The sequence below is a fragment of the Phocoena phocoena genome, chromosome 5 (assembly GCF_963924675.1).
Source record: "Phocoena phocoena chromosome 5, mPhoPho1.1, whole genome shotgun sequence".
Classification (NCBI taxonomy): domain Eukaryota; kingdom Metazoa; phylum Chordata; class Mammalia; order Artiodactyla; family Phocoenidae; genus Phocoena; species Phocoena phocoena.
The window spans coordinates 117,195,360-117,215,659 of record NC_089223.1 but is presented as its reverse complement, the minus strand read 5'-3'; the positions used below and the strand labels follow the sequence as shown (position 1 = coordinate 117,215,659).

Genomic DNA, 20,300 nt, shown 5'->3' with positions numbered 1-20,300 from the left:
GAGCGAGACGCAAGAGGGAAGAGATATGGGAACATATGTATATGTATAACTGATTCACTTTGTTATAAAGCAGAAACTAACACACCATTGTAAAGCAATTATACTCCAATAAAGATGTTAAAAAAAAAAAAGTTAATGTAGTAGTCGAAACAAGAGAAAATGAGGGTAATATAACAATTCCTCAAAAAATTAAAGACTGAATTTCCAAATGATCCAGCAATTCTCCTTCTAGGTATATACTCAAAATAATTGAAAAGAGAGTCTCAAAGAGAGATTTTCACACCCATGTTCATAATAGCATTAGTCACAATAGCCAAAAGGTAGAAGCAACCCAAATATCCATAGATGGATGAACGCATAAACAAAATGTGGAATATACATACCATGCAATATTATTAAGCCTTAAAAAGGAAGGAAATTCTGACATATGCCACAACACGGATGAATGTTCAGGACGTTATGCTAAGAGAAATAAGCCAATCACATAAACGACAAATACTGTATGATTTTACTTTTATGAAGTACCTAGAGTAGTCCAATTCATAGAGACAGAAAGTAGAAATGTAGAAAGATGGTTCCCAGGGCTGGAGAGGGGGGGAAATGGTAAATGATTGTTTAAAGGGTACAAAGTTTCCGTTTCCGCAGGATAGAAAGAGTTCTAGAAATGGATGGTGGTGACGGTTGCACAACAACGTAAATGTGCTTGAAACCAGTGAACTGTACACTTAAAAATGGTTAAGATGGTGAATTATGTTCTGTGTATTTTACCACAGTTGAAAATAGTTTTTAAAAAGGATGAAAATGAGGGTCTGAATTTGGGTACTGGAGCAAGAAGGAGCCGCTGAGGGCTTCACAATTAACTAGGTGTGGATAGCAAGGGGCATGAACAATTCCACAGAGGAGATGAGGCGTCAAGCCCACAGCATTCTGGAGGATCATACTTTCTGTAAGTTCCTTGTAGAATAGGCCAGCATAGTGGGAGAAATGTTGTCTTCACTTCTAAGATTTTGAGTGTAAGGTGCTGGCGGGACCTTGCTGTGGAGGTGTGCTGTGGTTGATGGGAATGCTGGTCGGGAGCTCAGAAGACCCACCATGCGGAGAGAATCTGAGGGGTCGCCTACAGAGAGGTGCTGGTTAAAAATGAGCAAATGAGATTCTGTGATGGAGCATGTGGTAAGGAAAGAGAAGAGGGTATCCTTTGGAGAAAGATAACAAAATGAAAAACAGAAGCAGCAGTCAGAAAAGTGGGAGAGGAAATGGCACCACGGTGCCTCGGCAGCTGAAAAAGGGAAAGTGGTCTGCCAGGCCGAAAATTGCAGAGAGAAGAGAGATTGAGGATGAGAGCCGGGTTTTATTTCAGATCACTGTAGTTTTCGGCCAGGAGATCTGTGAGCTTCAAGATGTCACGGCAAACCAGGTTATAGAGTTCATGCGTGCTGAGGTTGGCCGGACAAAGCCAGCTGGATTGAATGGGTAGAGTGATCGATTAAGGCAGCCAGGGATAAAGCCAGTACAGTTGTCTAGGTGCAGGATGACAGACTTCCGGGTGGTTAAGAGTGGGGATGGGGTAAAACATGTGAAAGAAGCATTTTGAAAGAATAAATCAGTGTGACTTGGTGATGGAAAGAAAAGGAATAGTCAAATCTAATTTCATGTTTTCAAGCCTTTGGGTTGACATGTAGTGATGTTATTGATAGAGATATTGGAAGAGAATGTTATTTATAGAGGAGTGATGTATTAGTTTTGCATGCATAGAAAACAAGTTACGGTGAAGCATTCTGTAGAAACGTGTAGGTTGGAGATATCAAAAATATTCAGTGGGGAACTGGTGATGCTGCACTTAGGAGAGAATGTAAGAATGGTATGCCACATTTGGATTGGTCACAGGTTTTGGTTTAATTAGTGGAAACGATTGTTACTTTCATTCTATGTAAATCAGCATAAGTGTCTGTTATGAATTAGATTAGGTGGGAATCAGGAATGGTTTGCAATAAAAATCATTGCTCACGGGACTTCCCTGGTGGTGCAGTGGTTAAGAATCCGCCTGCCAGTGCAGGGGACACAGGTTCAAGCCCTGGTCCGGGAAGATCCCACATGCCATGAAGCAACTAAGCCCCTGCGCCACAACTACTGAGCCTGTGCTCTAGAGCCCGCGAGCCACAACTACTGAACCCGCGCACCTAGGGCCCGTGCTCTGCAACAAGAGAAGCCACTGCAGTGAGAAGCCCGCGCACCACAACGAAGAGTAACCCGCACTGGCCGCAACTAGAGAAAGCCCACGTGCGGCAACAAAGACCCAGCACAGCCAAAAATGAATACATTAATTAATTGATTTTAAAAAATCATTGCTCATGTAGACAGCAACAGAGTTCTTATGTTTCTTCGTTGGTCTGATTTTGGATGTGGCAAAGCAATGAAGTTTTCAGGTTAATAATTTTCAAGTCCTACAATTTTTTTCCTTTTTTCAAATGAAAGACTTTTATTAGAGGAACGTTACATCTAGCCCTATAGTGGACATAGGATGAATTAGTAACTTAATTTGGAGATAGTGTCATCTCATTTTATAATTGTAACAATTAAAATTTAATCTAGAATGTTTTTTTCATTTATCACAAAGATTAGCCTTAATTCTTTACTCTCTAGTGTGAGTCACTAAAGTTGTTTGCCTGTGGTTCTATTTTCTAAATATCTTGTAAGATCCAACTGAAGAATTGCTTCCTAAGAGCTGTTTGAACACCAGCCAGTAAAGGGACCAAAAGCTACAAAACATTTATGTAGCAGCTGCCTTATGTTGTAGTGATTGTTTTAAACAGAGAAAAGGCCCAGTATTCAATTTTTTTTTACCATAAATATGTAAGGAACAGGTACATATTTAATAATACAGCACAATTTTTTAAGTATACAATTATATTTTAGTATTTAATTTCATATCTTTGAAGAGCTTATAAAGGAAGAGAGTTGAAAATGGTGACATCAAGTTAATGAAGTTTTACTTCAGTTTCAAAAACAAACACTAATTATAGTTTTGTACTATTTGGGGCCACAGTTTGCCAGGGTTCCAGACATATTTCTTCCCCTAAGGCAGAATGTTCTAAGCGAGGTTGCCACAAGACCGTACTCACCTTTGGGGAATTGTGGTAATAAGGTCTTCTGAGCCTTTCTCTGCTAGCTGTCATAATCCTGTCTAACTCAATAGTGGGACCCAGGTCATAGCCTGGAAAATAAACAGCTTTTATCTTTTTTACAGCATCAGAGACTGTTCCAGAAAATGATTTAATTCCACACGTTATATTAAATGAGATGTCTGATGACCTTAAAGAGTTTCTGGGGGTTTTAATTTGATTATGAAATGTATGTACATTATAATTATATGTGTGTGACTTGTTTGCTTTCTTGTAGAAGAATAAGCCTCCCAACCCACCAGCCTTTATCTTCATGATTGATGTTTCTTATAGTAACATTAAGAATGGACTTGTGAAGCTCATATGTGAAGAACTGAAGACTGTGCTGGAAAAACTTCCGAAGTAAGGGAACTGCCATTCTTTTTGTAACTCATACGATATTGCTGAATTAGTATATTGGCCAGAAAACAAGTGCTGAATGGCCCGTTGGTCTCTTTTGCTAATGGGGACATCGGATAATTGTTTATAATTTATAAACAATTATAAACAGCATCAAACCTTAAAAAATCAGAGTGATCTTTTGTACAAAGCAAAAGAAACACAACTGATAAGAAATAATGCCACGGTAAACAACATTCAAAAAATCCATTCTAGATTATAAGGAGAATCCCAGCAGTGTGGTGGAAAAGGCCTTGGAAGTCTGTTATTCACTTTTCAAAAACATTGATTTTCCAGCAGAAACGGGTAGGTTGCTGGGCGTGGTAGAGAGTTCTAAGGGATGCCAGGAAACTGAACTGTTGTCTCATGGCAGGCCCCGTGGCTTTTTGGCCAAATTCCCTTTTGCCCTTATAGTACCCTGTCTAACCCCTCTGCAGCTTTCCTGCCTCTATGTCCTGTAACTTAAGGGCACAGGGTACATCATTTGTCCTGCTGTTGCAGGGGGCAGCACATAAAAAGAAAGGTGGAAAGGTATATTAGAAAACATGACTATGTTTTATCGTGTATAAACTAGTTGTTTAGGCTGGGAACTAGCTTCTAGTAAGGAGACTTGTGAGCAGGGAGAAAGCTTTCCTTTATGAGCAGATGACATGCTTAAGAAAATAAAAGAGGTTAGAAAAGATTGTCTGTCTGAAACCTAGTGTCTGCACCAGTCTCAGCATCTTCCACCCCTCCCTATGTTCTGAACATAAGCAACCTCTGTTCTGGACGGGGATGCTTTGAGGGGCGAGTTGTCCGCAGCCCCTAGGTCTCCTCAGGTCCTCGGGTGCCCACTCCTCTGTATTTGTTCCACACGTGGCTGGTGCTTGGGTTGCCTGTGAGGCTCAGTTGAGCGAACTCTGGACCTCCCAGGAGTAGTTTTGTTTGTATCCATGAAGCTGAAGTCATAATATTCTCAAGGATGGTTTGGAAAAGCAGTGGGGATGTTTAAAAAACATTGAGGTGATTTCAAACTGAATTCTACAATGAAGAATGAGCTGGGAGCAAGTTGAAGCTGGGGCAAAAGAAAGGCCTCTGACGCCTGCCGACTATTGTGACTATAGTTTCTGTGACCTCATTCTCAGGGACACTTGACAAGTATGGACTTTCTGCCTAAAATGGCATATTTGATCACAGACCTCCCCCAGGGCTGCTTTAACACTACATCTGAATTTTGAACTTGAGTTGTATGAAAGCAAACTACTCTAATTTCTGGAAGTGCGCTCTCTCTCTCTCTCTCTCTTTTCAAGCTGGTTCAAATTAGCTTCTCATAACCTATTTTCATAGTCACTTCACCAACCCCTTGTTTCTTTTCAACACACTGATGATATGAAGCTTGTAACCTATTGATACAAGTTATGAAATCACACTGTTAGGTGTCATCATGACCTTTATATCCCATTGGAGCAGAAGTGTGGCTTTGGCAAGAGATGGCGAGTTGGGGGGGAGAATACTGCTGGCCATTCCCCGCCACTTTTCAAGTAACTCTCTTGAAAGTTCTTATTCAAACCAAAATACCTTCTCTTTCTTTATCTTTTAAAACAAATCTGTTTTTTCTTTTCTCCCCTGAAGTTTATTTTGGGCTGCGTGTATGTATAACTTTATATTTTCGATGGTAAGATTGCCATCAATTTGATTTACTTCTGTGAACTAAAGCAGTGTTTTTAAAGCATAGTATATAAGTCTTGATTAATATCTAAGGTATGTTCATCTCTCAGCTAATCTTTTGAAAAGGGAAAGCCCATTCCTACTCTTTAACTTTGAATTTGCATCTTTGATATTGCCAGGTTGCCAGACTTTTCTGTCTGACTTCTCTGGAACAGGAAAGAAAAGATTTGAAGTGCTTCACTCGTTACTCAGATCAAACTCTCGGACTTTTTTCTGGTTGTTTGTTTTTAATGCTGCTGTAGCTAAGATGTTGAAAATGCTTGATTTTGGAATATTCTGGTTCTTCCAGTTACTAATATCTTCAGTGTTGCTCTGTCAGATTCATTCCATTATAATAATAGGGGCAAATGTTGAGGGAAGGGTCATTGAAAAATGGAACAAAACATGGTCTTTATTAAGATATCCCTTATATAACTTTACAAAATTTGTGTAGAATCAAATGAAGGAGGGACTGAGGTTTTGTTTTCTCGTGGATATGACGTAACAGTGCAGCTATACTGTTGAAAAAGAACATTTTAGGATAGTTCTTTGTTTCTCAAATTTAAAAAGAGTTGTTCCAATGGAAACACTACTACTATTTTGTAATAATGTGAGCTGTCCTGATTAGATGTTTATAAAAAATGTTAATTAGATTTTAAGTGAACCCTATGAATCCCAGGATACTCTTTTCCCATCACTAAAAATGTCCAAATCCAATGGGGAATAGCAATCCAGATTCTTCTCTTTAATTTTTCTTTTGTGTCTTTTGCCTTGGTTGACTCCAAATTAACTATTAAAAGGAATAAATCCCCTTCGTGATTTGCTGGGCATTTTTCACCCTATGTAGTAAAAGGTTTACTGGGAAATAGGAGCTTAACCAGTGGTGTGCTGGAAAACTGGCTCTCAAATAAATAAAGCCTTGATTTGTAGTGTTTGCTCATTCCTGTGGTATAAATACTTCCAGCTGGGCTGATTTTAAACTACCAAGGCGACATCACTCCACGGGAGCTGAGAAGGGATACAGACAAATCAGTTTATCACTTTGGTTTCTAACTTGCCCTCTCAGACAGTGTCCCACATCATGACAGTCATCCATCCTCAAGGAGACCTCTGTTCTTCTCCACGTTGTGCTTGACCCTCCAGGAGCAGAGGGTGTAAGCCTTGAGCCCTGCCCTTTATTGGTTTATTGTCAGGGATTCCTGAAATGTTAACTAAAAGGCACTTTCTACCAAGAGCCAAATGTGAATGAGTTGTAGAAATTTAGGAAGAGGAAATAACTTCTGGTTGGTAGCATCAGAGGAGGCTTCACAGAAGGAGGATTTGTGCTTGGCCTTGAAGAGTAAAATTCTAATAAATAGGGAGGGGGAAGGGGAACACGGATACAATATAGTATAGTCGTTGGTTGCATAAAGTCATACAGTTTAGATTGTGGAGGGTGTGTGTGTGTGTGTGTATGTGTGTCAAGTCTGTGTATGTGTAGCTACAAGGGATAAGGATTCCCATTTCTAAAAATTTTGCAAGAGTCCAAAATGTAAACATTTACCAAGGGATTTTGGGATTATGAGGATCTATTTAAACTGCCCGGCCATTTATCAAGGCCACAATGAAGAGCAAATGTCCTCAGTTAGCAAAGTAAGTAGAGAAGAACTAGAACAGAGTTTAAAGTGAATAGTTTGTCAGCCTGTACTCTGCTGAAACATCAAGGAAATTGGGAAGTCTTCGGTGGGAACTTCGGACACTTCCATTGTCCTTTCTCTTGTACTCAAGTAACTCTTTAGGCTATGTGCAAAATGTAGAAACTGAGCAAACTAGGTTCTTTTTCACAACAGTTGTCCCCGAAGCAGAATAAGTTTTACCGATGTCTAAGGGTCAAAGAAAATGGCTTTCATGTAGCCGCTGAGCACTATGTTATATCCACTGCTGAAAATGAGTAAGAATATCAGTGGTGTCGAGGTGTGTTTTTTTAGCAGGGGGTGTGGAAGGAGGGAGGGGGACGAGAGACAGAATAAAAACGAGTCTAGACCACTCAATTCTGAATATACTCAGTATAGACTTTAACAGCAATATTCATGCCTTTGTACTCCTTTCAGGAAGATTAAGGCCTTGTCCTGGAATTCCTCAAAAAAATTTTTACTAAAAAAAAAAATTTTTTTTTTACGTTTTGTTACAGTTTTGGAGATGTTATTGCTTTTATTCTCTAGCCATGACCATCACAAATGGTTACCTAATAAGAATTACATTGATTACACTGTCAATTCGTATATGTGATTTATTTTAGTATTTACACTATATGTTTATATGGTATATAGCTTTCAAAATCTAGCCCATTTTCTATTGAGAGTCTTGAGAATGTGTAAAAAAAAATCACACAGGAGGAGCAAGTCCTTTCTTGATAAAAATAGCTGTCCTGTTTGTAATCTGAATATGCCTTTCTCTTGCTTCAGATATGCCGTTTGTTACTCTGACCTTCTGGTGACTTCTGAGAGCTTTGTTTCTAAAGACTGTAGTAATCCTAGCCTGTTTGTGAGGGGGAAAAAAAAAGCACCTTGTAATTGCTATGGTTAGAATAAATAGTAGAAAATATGAGCACATGTTTTCATAATATCTATTTGGTTTTTTACCTAGATTTTTGAGAATTTTTTTTAAAATCAGCTTAAGTTAGTTTTGTAGTATCTCCCATCCCCTACCACTGTGACTCAGTATTATCTATATCCTGTAAATGATAATTAAGACCAAACCTTTACACATGTCTTCTGTATATTTTATAGAATGTGTTCTTACTGAATTTCTCATAGAAGCCACTCTCTCAGGAATTCATGGAAGAACGTCAAACCCTTTTTTCCTCTCTCACAGGGAAGATCAGGAAGAGACTTCCTCACTTCGAGTAGGTTTCATCACGTACAACAAAGTCCTCCATTTCTTTAACGTAAAGAGCACTTTGGCACGGCCCCAGATGATGGTGGTGACTGACGTCAGCGAGGTCTTTGTTCCTCTGTTGGATGGTTTCCTTGTCAGCTATCAAGAATCCCAATCTGTGATTCACAAGTAAGTATCGAGTGCTTTATAATTTAGATCCTAATCAGTTGTCTGTTTTTTAAAAATTAATCTTTATTGGGGTAGAGTTGGTTTACAACGGTGTGTTAGTTTCTGCCGTACAGCAGAGGGAATCAGTTATACGTATCCCTGTATCCACTCTCTTTTAGATTCTGTTCCCATGTAGGTCATTACAGAGCACTGAGTAGAGGTCCCTGTGCTATGCAGTAGGTTCTTATTAGCTATCTGTTTTATACATAGTAGTGTGTATGTGTCCATCCCAATCTCCAAGTTACCCCTCCCCACCTCTTTCTCCCCTTGGTAACCATAAGTTTGTTTTCTACATCTGTGACCATTTCTGTTTTGTAAATAGGTTCATTTGTACCATTTTTTTAGATTCCACATGCAAGTGATATCATATGATAATCTGTCTTTCTCTTTTTTAATGTTTTGATTCAATCACACATATTTTGTTTTGTCATTAGCAAGGGGGCTTTAACACATGGATTATAAAACTCTGTTATTTGTGTTAGTTCTGTCTCTTTTCATTGCAGACTGGTATCTAAAAGGAGGAATTTTTTTAGTACACATACTCAGCCCTACCAGTCCCTTCTCTTTGCTGGAAGGCAATGCAAGGGAGTTATTTCCTGAGTGTGCATGAGAGTACTTGGTGATGATATAGCCACTGTTCCATAATCTATAGCCTAAGAGATCAGAAATGTAGTAAGTAGAAAAAAAATCTATAGAGTGTGATTTTGTAAATGTTCCAACCAAATCATAAATTTTGGTGCCAAATCATGCCAGGATATCATTCCTTGAGGAATAACCTCTGAAAGTCACCCACAGGTGTTCAGTGTAAAAAAAACACCATATGTACTTAGGCCTGAAGTGTTCATGATTTATTTCCTGATGTTTATTACAAATATGCTAAATATTTAAAACCTTTTGCTCATTCATTTCTTGCAGTTTATTGGACCAGATTCCAGAGATGTTTGCAGACTCTAATGAAAATGAGACCGTCTTTGCTCCTGTCATCCAGGCTGGCATGGAAGCACTAAAGGTGAGAAGAAGGCCCTTTTAGTTACTAGTAAATAAATTTTAAAAACACACACACACACAGGAATTTTCATCCATGAAAGATGATACAGCCTTCATTAAAACACGCAGGTTGCTGGAGGCTGTTCAAACTTCCCTACAAATCTCAGGAGGAAACGGCCCAAACCACAGCTTGCTCCCAGCGTTTACATTCCAGCACTGTTAGCATCTGAACACCTGATTTTGTCGGGGTTTCCCGTTTAGCTCCTCCTTTTGGCTTCTATGTGAACTTTATATGATCTATTTTTAAATTATTTCAACAATATCTGAACTACCAGATATGAAAAGAAAAATCTCCATCTCTCTCCTTCCTTGGGATTTTCAAACATGCAAGGGCAAGGTCGTCACATTCAGTGACAGAAGTGAATGCTGCCTGGGGCCTTGCTGAATGCCAGAAGCAGAGTGGGGTTGGCTGACTCTCTGGTTGGGAAGCTGAGCCCAAGGGACTCTGGTCGTTTTCATAGTAATAAAGACATTAATCTGAGGAAGGCAGAATGGTTGGGAAGTGCTTACTCTTAATCATTATTACCTTAGCACAAGAGTCAAACCACTTTGGCCCAGACAGCTAGTTCCTAAAATTGATTTTTAAATTTTATTATTAAAGTTACATTTGAATTATTTTTTGAGATAAAATGGCTAGCAGTAGTAACAAACAGCAACAACACCCCTACAGAATTAAGTTTATGAAATACTTACACATAAGTTTTATGACCAAACGTTATAGTCTGGGTCCAGCACAGTGATTCTTGCCTGGGTTCTTTGGTGTTCAGAGTATTCACTTATGGGATCAAAGACTCGTAGATATCCCTCAAAAAGCCTCAATACAAGTTAATTTAACATAAAATTAAAGATAAATTTTACATCAGAAAGCGATTTGGAGATGTTAAGTTTCATCCCGTGGAAGCCAGCAGTGATCATTGTTTGGACTACAGAAAGACTTGGGAATTCCTATTTTATTCCACATTGCTAAAGACTAATATCTTCTGTTTCAATTTGAAAGAGTTTTGCAATTGTTGTTGTTCTCTCCTCCAATAAGGTGTCTAGAAATTCATATGTAAGTTTCCTGATACGTGGTAAGTTATACATGATGCTACAAGTCTTTCTACTCTGAGAAGTTAGTACTGGGAGTAACATTGTATTCACGTGCTCATGCCTGAAAGATGAGTGGATATTCATAAGCCAATAAATCATTAGTTAAGACAGTAGAGTGGAAAGAAGAGTGCGGCACGGCTCTTCTTTAGTTGCTAGTAAATAAATTTTAAAGAAGACAGGCACATGCGTGCATGCACGCACACACACACACACACACACACACACACACAGAGGAAGCTTCATCCATGAAAGAATATACAGGCTTCATTAAAACACGCATCCAGAATCCCAGCTCAAACGAATATATCGTTTCTAAAAGGGAGCAAATACTGTCTTGTCACAGTGGGCTCCACACTGGCAGTCCGCAAGAGTCTAGAGGTTGCTTAGCAGCCTTGAAAGAAAAAATATATAAAGCACCTTGTGTACATGCATTCCACGTATCTAAAATGTGATATTATGATACATGACTGAAAACCACTGTGTTCTTATTAAGCATGATGTACTTCGAGGTTGCTCAGTACTATAACTGCGCTCTCAGTGTTCTCAGCTGCCTGTCGTTTGCCAGAGGCCAGTGCATTTCAGTCAATCTACTTTCATGTCTTTTGCATGTTATTTTTTGTTATACTTGCAATTTTTAATGTTAGAGTAGCATGTACTTTTTTTTTTTTTTTTTTTTAAACATCTTTATTGGGGTATAATTGCTTTACAATGGTGTGTTAGTTTCTGCTTTACAACAAAGTGAATCAGCTATACATATACATATGTTCCCATATGTCTTCCCTCTTGCGTCTCCCTCCCTCCCACTCTCCCCATCCCACCCTTCCAGGCTGTCACAAAGCACCGAGCTAATATCCCTGTGCCTTGCGGCTGCTTCCCCCCAGCTATCTACCTTACTACGTTTGTTAGTGTGTATATGTCCATGACTCTCTCTCGCCCTGTCAAAACTCACCCTTCCCCCTCCCCATATCCTTAAGTCCGTTCTCCAGTAGGTCTGCGTCTTTATTCCTATCTTACCCCTAGGTTCTTCATGACATTTTTTTCCCTTAAATTCCATATATATGTGTTAGCATACGGTATTTGTCTTTTTCTTTCTGACTTACTTCACTCTGTATGACAGATTCTAGGTCTATCCATCTCATTACAAATAGCTCAATTTCATTTCTTTTTAAGGCTGAGTAATATTCCATTGTGTATATGTGCCACATCTTCTTTATCCATTCATCCGATGATGGGCGCTTAGGTTGTTTCCATGTCCTGGCTATTGTAAATAGAGCTGCAATGAACATTTTGGTACATGACTCTCTTTGAATTTTGGTTTTCTCAGGGTATATGCCAAGTAGTGGGATTGCTGGGTCATATGGTAATTCTATTTGTAGTTTTTTAAGGAACCTCCATACTGTTCTCCACAGTGGCTGAACCAATTCACATTCCCACCAGCAGTGCAAGAGTGTCCCCTTTTCTCCACACCCTCTCCAGCATTTATTGTTTCTAGATTTTTTGATGATGGCCATTCTGACTGGTGTGAGATGATATCTCATTGTAGTTTTGATTTGCATTTCTCTAATGATTAATGATGTTGAGCATTCTTTCATGTGTTTGTTGGCATTCTGTATATCTTCTTTGGAGAAATGTCTATTTAGGTCTTCTGCCCATTTTTGGATGGGGTTGTTTGTTTTTTTGTTATTGAGCTGCATGAGCTGCTTGTAAATTTTGGAGATTAATCCTTTGTCAGTTGCTTCATTTGCAAATGTTTTCTCCCATTCTGAGGGTTGTCTTTTGGTCTTGGTTATCGTTTCCTTTGCTGTGCAAAAGCTTTGAAGTTTCATTAGGTCCCATTTGTTTATTTTTGTTTTTATTTCCATTACTCTAGGAGGTGGGTCAGAAAGGATCTTGCTGTGATTTATGTCATAGAGTGTTCTTCCTATGTTTTCTTCTAAGAGTTTGATAGTTTCTGGCCTTACATTTAGGTCTTTAATCCATTTTGAGCTTATTTTTGTGTATGGTGTTAGGGAGTGATCTAATCTCATACTTTTACATGTACCTGTCCAGTTTTCCCAGCACCATTTATTGAAGAGGCTGTCCTTTCTCCACTGTACATTCCTGCCTCCTTTATCAAAGATGAGGTGTCCATATGTGCGTGGGTTTATCTCTGGGCTTTCTATCCTGTTCCACTGATCTATCTTTCTGTTTTTGTGCCAGTACCATACTGTCTTGATTACTGTTGCTTTGTAATATAGTCTGAAGTCAGGGAGCCTTATTCCTCCAGCTCCTTTTTTCGTTCTCAAGATTGCTTTGGCTATTCGGGGTCTTTTGTGTTTCCATACAAATTGTGAAATTTTTTGTTCTAGTTCTGTGAAAAATGCCAGTGGTAGTTTGATAGGGATTGCATTGAATCTGTAGATTGCTTTGGGTAGTAGAGTCATTTTCACAATGTTGATTCTTCCCATCCAAGAACATGGTATATCTCTCCATCTATTTGTATCATCTTTAATTTCTTTCATCAGTGTCTTATAATTTTCTGCATACAGGTCTTTCGTATCCTTAGGTAGGTTTATTCCTAGATATTTTATTCTTTTTGTTGCAATGGTAAATGGGAGTGTTTTCTTGATTTCACTTTCAGATTTTTCATCATTAGTATATAGGAATGCCAGAGATTTCTGTGCATTAATTTTGTATCCTGCTACTTTACCAAATTCATTGATTAGCTCTAGTAGTTTTCTGGTAGCATCTTTAGGATTCTCTATGTATAGTATCATGTCATCTGCAAACAGTGACAGCTTTACTTCTTCTTTTCCGATTTGGATTCCTTTTATTTCCTTTTCTTCTCTGATTGCTGTGGCTAAAACTTCCAAAACTATGTTGAATAAGAGTGGTGAGAGTGGGCAACCTTGTCTTGTTCCTGATCTTAGTGGAAATGCTTTCAGTTTTTCACCATTGAGGATGATGTTTGCTGTGGGCTTGTCATATATGGCTTTTATTATGTTTAGGAAAGTTCCCTCTATGCCTACTTTCTGGAGGGTTTTTATCATAAATGGGTGTTGAATTTTGTCGAAAGCTTTCTCTGCATCTATTGAGATGATCATATGGTTTTTCTCCTTCAATTTGTTAATATGGTTTATCACATTGATAGATTGTAGCATGTACTTTTACAGGGAAGTTTAAAGATGAGAAGAAACTAATATCTAAATATAATCAGAATAACTTTACAAATATCAAAGTAAATAAGTAGCATTATTCTTACAAAGTAGAATGAACTCCCTTTAGAGAAGGTAAAGAACTTTTTTTCTTTTATAAATTTATTTTATTTATTTATTTTTGGCTGCGTTGGGTCCTTGTTGCTGCGCGCGGGCTTTCTCTAGTTGCGGATAGCGGGGGCTACTCTTTATTGCAGTGTGCAGGCTTCTCATTGCGGTGGCTTCTCTTGTTGTGGAGCACGGGCTCTAGGTGTGCGGGCTTCAGTAGTTGTGTTACACGTGTTCAGTAGTTGTGGCTCGCAGGCTCTAGAGTGCAGGCTCAGTAGTTGTGGCGCACGGGCTTAGTTGCTCCGCGGCATGTGGGATCTTCCCAGACCAGGGCTCAAACCCGTGTCCCCTGCATTGGCAGGCGGATTCTTAACCACTGCGCCACCAGGGAAGTCCCAAGAACTGTCTTTATATGAAGGTAAGAAGCTACCTTTATAAAATGACACTGTTGGACATAATGTTAGTGGTGCTTACTGCCCTGTGCCTGCTGGCAGATCGCTCTCCCAGCCCGTCTTCACACAGACTCCACGGCTGCAGAAGACCGGGAAGGCAGGCATGCCCCAAGTCGTGGAGTCACGTATTAAAGGGCGGGTACTTTTTTCAAATGCAGATCTCTGGCCCCACTTCCAGAGATCCTGCCTGATTCATTATCTCCCCAGCTTGCTCTGCTGATTATCCATATTTGGGAACCACCAGCATAAAGAATTGTTATTCGTTCTGCCATCTCTTGGAATATCCTTACATTAAGTTAACTCACGAGAAAATGGCATACCTGACCCGTACAACTTCACATTACACTTGCGCTAAGAACGCTTGTGTTTAACTATGATTTAATGTCTTGCCCTAAGCTGTTAATTAATGGTTAAATTAAGAAAGAGCACTATGAAGAAAGTTCTTTCTTGTGTAGAACATTAACTGGAGACCTTATTGCATGATTCAATCTCTTACATGTAGAAAGATTCGCTAGCTGGTTTCCTAGAGTCGGTTGCTATAAGCAGTCTAACGCATAATGTTTCTTTTAGCTTTAACTACTAAGATACTACTTAGGGTAGATATTCTAATATAACGATTTCTTTTCCCTGACCTTCTTAGTGATTTCCAGTTTTTTACATTTGCCTTAGCATTTCTATTATATATGTACCTTTAATCATCTGTTTCCTCAAAACTTTTTTGTATAAATAGACCATTGCCATAAATAACCTTAATGAAAAAGGTTTCTTCTGCATCTTCCAAGAAGATTCTGGGTGATTATAATTCGTTGTATAAGAGCAGACACTGCTGTAGTACAATTCGATACTTTCTCCCTCGTAGCAACTTTATCAGGTTTGGATGAAGGAAAAAAAATTCGAAGTAAGATAAAAGTGTGTGTGTGTGTGTAAATGTCTGATGTGTGTAAATGTCTGATGTGTGTATGATAGCTTAGCTGCCTGTGACCGTCACATCATCTCATCATCTTTTCAGGTCCCGTGTGGCTAAAAATCAGTAAGACTTAAATTTGTATAACGTATACAGGGTACTAAAATTCTTGCCTGAAGTCATTATTAGGTAAGAGCTAACATTTTTGAGAATTTGCAGGGTAATATCTAAATATTGAAGAGACCACATCATTCATTCACTTATTCTTTCAATCAACAAAGATTGATTAAATGCCTGTGTTTTGTTAAGACAATGTAAGGACTACTGTCCCTGCTTCTAAGTTGCTCATAGTGTAGAAGAGATGTAACTCTGTAATACCATGTGTGATGTTCATTGCTTATGTTCGCAAAAAATAAAGGGGGTGGGGGAGGAGAGCAACGAGTAACTTTGGGAAGTCCGGGACCGCAGCAGGTCAGCCGAGTAGCTCAGGGTGTTCTGCACGAGAGGCCGGAGCTGAGAGTCTCATTCTCTGTGGAGGGGAGGAGAAACTGAGAGAGCATCAGAGTGCATTGTTTCTCATTTGTGTCCAAGTGGACTCCCCCATTTGAATTATAGCTCTACTTTCTATCAGCGAGATGCCAAGTAAAATCTATATATAATTAGTTGTAATAAACTTTTTGGAGCAGAGAAAGAGAGTAGACAAAAACTAACATAAAACATGTGCTAATTTGTCACAAAGATAAAGAGGGACTGTTTGGTAACTTCTGATGCATACTTTCTCAAAAGCCCTTGAACTATCCAACTAAAGGTTTCCATTCCCTATTTTCTGTTGTACATGCTTCCGTGTCCGCAGCCTCTTGTACTCTTAGTGTCTTTTTTTCCATATAGTCTTCCAAAATCTGCATCTCTTTCAAAATCTGACACTCATAACTCAACTATATGTGAATTTCTGGCATTGTCTTTTAAGTTGGCCTCAGAACAGTTTTCTGAGTTAGCTCTTACTTCCCCCATAAAACTAGATGAATAGAGTTTGGCAAAATGTTGGAGGGAAATGGCCTTTAGTGGTTATGCTTCAAATATATCATTAGGTGGGGGGAATTTATCTTTCAGTTGTCTTAATATATGCTTAAATTTGGTTTCAAGATGATACATCACAACATTCCTTCCACAAAAATTTATGGAGCATCTATAGAGCGAAAGGCACCAGACCCTGGGCAGGGGGCTTGGAGAAACACATTGTAGAAAAATCAAGGTCCTTCCTTTTTCATGGAGCCTGTGATCCATGGAAGACAGTAGAATACCTAAAGTTGTAACACAGTGTCATTAATTCTAGAAAAGTCTTATTTACAAAGCAGAGTAGGGACATAGAGGTAGAGGCAACCAGCTCTGCTGAGGGGGATTAATAACACATCTCTCAGAGGAAAGGACCTCGGAGCTGAATTTCGAACTATGGGTTCTCCAGGCCAGCCTTTCTCAACCTGTTTCCACCATAATAAGAATGACGTCATTCATCTAACCCTACACGATGCACGTATGTGGGCACAATCAGATTTTGGTAAAAACATAAATTTTGTAGGGATTATAAAGGATATAATGCCATAGGAGCTCTTTCTTTTATTGCTACTCATAAAAGATTTTATAAGGATGTGATTAATGAAATAATAAATCTGAAATTAATAGCCATTATATAAGGAAAAAAGATAAATATGGCTTCTTTATTTTTTTCAATATTGTACTTTTTTTTTTTCCTTCAGAGTTTTACTCCATAGGTAATATTGACTAGGCAATCATGTATGTGTAATTATGATTAACACCATGTCCTGGGCCATTGAATTCTCTCAACAATATTTTGTAGTTACTGTGTTTCCTGTGTCATATAATTAGGTAGCTGAGGCTTAGAGAAGTTAAATATTTTGCCCAGTGTCACTTAGCTGATAAAATGGCTGGGATTCTAACCCATGCAGTTAGGAACTAGGACCCATGCTTTTAACTACTGTGGTATAAAGTTACCGTGCATCTGTGAGTACAGAAGATCTAGATGATGGAAGAATTTTTTATTTTTTTGCGGTACGCGGGCCTCTCACTGTTGTGGCCTCTCCCGTTGCGGAGCACAGGCTCCGGACGCTCAGGCTCAGCGGCCATGGCTCACGGGCCCAGCTGCTCCGCGGCATGTGGGATCTTCCCGGACCCGGGCACGAACCCGTGTCCCCTGCATCGGCAGGCGGACTCTCAACCACTGCGCCACCAGGGAAGCCCGATAGAAGAGTTTTTGACAATGAATTCTTTAGGGGAATTGGGCAGGCGAGGCATGAAAAGTCAGGGAAAAGATAGACTTTTAAGAAAAGTTTTATACCTTTTCTGCTACTTGGATTAAAATTAAAAGTACTTTTATAAAAGTGATAGAAATGAAAAAAATTTAGTCATAGAATTGCAAAGTATTTAACGTGTTATTATCAGTATTACTGGAAATTCTACTTGGATTTGGTCATTGGAACTACTGTCTTTGTTGGCCAAAGTGTTGAAAACATCTTTCTCCTATGTGGTGTGTATACACATGGAGGGTCAGTCACTGTCCGTGCTCTTCATTCAGCCTTGCCTTCCTTCTTATTAATGCTGTTATGTATCAGTAATTTGCGGTAAAAGACTTGGGCAACAATAAAGTCACTGCTCACTACTGGCCACACAGCAAAGACAAGATGGGGCATGGGTCACACACCCTCCCCAGGGTGTCAGCTGGGACCCAGTCCACAAAGCATATCACAGTGTCACTCGATGAGACACATTAAGAAAGGGCTAGCCTTGAATTCTCTTCATTTGTTTTTTTAAGGAACTTACTCACAAACCCAAGTACCTTATTAGTAGTAGCAAATGACTTCACATCTTGCAGCTGACCCAGGCACACAAGTGTGCAAACAACAGCTCCAGGCCAAGGAAAAGGCAAGATGGATTCCAGGCAGAGGGAACAAATACGGAGGTGTGTAAAGCACGTGGTGTGTTCCAGGAAAGCAAGAAGGTTGTGTGGCTGCAACTTCAGTGCAGGGGATGGTCAGGGGCGAGATTAGACTGGAAAGACAGATTCAGACGAAACTCCAAAGGGCCTCAAAACTGTTGTTCACAGGCTGTGTGACCTCGCCAGACTGGATGAGCCTCAGTTTTCCTATCCTTAACATGCAGACAATACTACCTTTGTCACCAGGTTGTATTACATAAGAAATGTGCGCGAAGGGTCTGGTGCAGGGCTGCACACGGCGAACGAACGAACGTTGGTAGCAACACATCTCACTGTTTCCCGGCCTTCCTGCTCCCACCAGATAGAGGAATGTGGACTTTATCCTGTAATGGAAAGCCTTCAGGAGTCTTGAGGAGAAAAGTCACCTATGTGATCAGAACAGTTGCCTTGAAATTATTTCAAGGCAACAGTGTGCCTGGATGGTTTGGAGAGAGGCAAGATGGGAGAGGAGCAATATACTGAATCATTTAATTTCAGTAAATTTTCCTTGTACGTTACTTCTTAGCTCCCTAAATAAGATTTTTAATATTTTTAATGCTGATTTGACTTTCAGTGGAGCCTCCCTGGGCTTTTTGTTGCTTCCCAGGGACTACAGATAGTGTGATGTTGATCCCGCGTTTTTTCCTTTTGTCATCTTGCCTGATAGCCGATTCCTTGTGTCTGCTGTTGCCACACCGCCGCTGCATTCTTGTCCATTCTTCCTTGAAGTACCCCTTCAGGTTTAATCTGTTTACTAATGATTTCAAAGAAGAGCTTGTATTACATCATGATCCTGGGAATCCTATCATCAGAGGATTTACCTGGTCCTGAAAGACTACTGTTGGCTAAATGAGAAAGTATTTTTACCTGGACACATCATTTTAATAGGTGTTTAAAGCATCATGGTATAGAGACCTACATTTATACATTGACTCTTTGGGGAATTCCCTGGTGGTCCAGTGGTTAGGACCTGGTGCTTTCACTGCTGTGGGCCCAGGTGCGATTCCCTGATCAGGGAACGAAGATCCTGCAAGCCGCACAGTGTGGCCCCCCCCAAAAAAATTGGCCCCTTCGTTTATAACTTGTGTGACTTTAGGCAAATCACTTAGCCTCCCTGAGCCTCAGTTTCCCAATCTATAGAAGACACAAGGTTACTGTGAGTCTTAATGAGATGTATACAGTGCTTGGCTCCTAGAAAGTACTTATTTACTTTCCTGAGTCCCTTAAAATAAAACTTCCCACCCAAGACTCTTTTTTTCCCCCCCCAGGCAGCTGACTGTCCCGGGAAGCTGTTCATCTTCCATTCCTCCTTGCCAACTGCGGAAGCACCAGGGAAGCTCAAAAACAGAGATGACAAAAAACTGATTAATACGGACAAAGAGAAGGTATTTGTAAACAGTTGCCCTTTGAAGTCCATATGTCAGTTCTTAAGATGGAATAAAGGGGGAGGGAGCGTGTGCTTTGTATAGGAAAGGGGGAGAAGCTACGTATAATGTATAAATCCAGGACATTGTATTTTGTAGGAAAATTTTGAATTGTAAATAATTTAGGAAATTGTATATTCCTAGAAAAACTGATGTCTGAAATAAGATAAGGTCTCAGACTTTTTTCATGTATAATCTGTGTAAGAGACTGAGTAATAAGACTACTAGGGGAATGGAAGAAATGGGGGGAAATGCAGAAAGAAGATCAAGGTAGAGGGCGAATGCAGTGGACGGTCCTGTATGACAGCACTCCCGAGGCACGAAGTAGACGTGCCTGGGGCTCAAAATATGCTTAAAGGCTCAGACCCTCTCTGGCAGTGTAGCCGTGGGGACAAGTCGGGGGAAAGGATAAACCATGAGGTAAGCATCCAGCCGCGGCCACGTGACACCAACCAAGTTGCCTCACCTCAGTCTGTCAAAGGGAGGACTAAACATCAGCTTCCTTAGAGCTGTCGAAAGATCAGATAACATTGCGCACATGTGTGTATTAAACACGGCACACGCCTGGCGCACAGGGTGCTCGACACATGGCCTCTGCACTGATGATTATCACGGCTCACTTCTTCTGCACTTAACTAGGAAAAATAATTCATTTAAAAAACTTCAGTGAGGGGCTTCCCTGGTGGCGCAGTGGTTGAGAGTCCGCCTGCCGATGCAGGGGACACAGGTTTGTGCCCCGGTCCAGGAAGATCCCACATGCCGCGGAGCGGCTGGGCCCGTGAGCCATGGCCGCTGAGCCTGCGCATCCGGAGCCTGTGCTCCG

At 40.0% G+C, this 20,300-nt stretch overlaps 1 protein-coding gene across 2 annotated transcripts in view; it reads left to right on the top strand.

Annotated features, from left to right (window-relative positions):
* SEC24D (SEC24 homolog D, COPII coat complex component) overlaps nt 1-20,300 on the top strand; it is a 110,952-nt gene that overhangs the window by 74,117 nt on the left and 16,535 nt on the right. For both annotated transcript variants that reach the window (XM_065877528.1, XM_065877527.1), the window contains exons 10-13: nt 3,400-3,524; nt 8,100-8,291; nt 9,246-9,339; nt 19,322-19,438. In XM_065877528.1, coding sequence (XP_065733600.1) covers nt 3,400-3,524; nt 8,100-8,291; nt 9,246-9,339; nt 19,322-19,438 — 528 coding nt within the window. The remainder of the gene's footprint in view (nt 1-3,399; nt 3,525-8,099; nt 8,292-9,245; nt 9,340-19,321; nt 19,439-20,300) is intronic.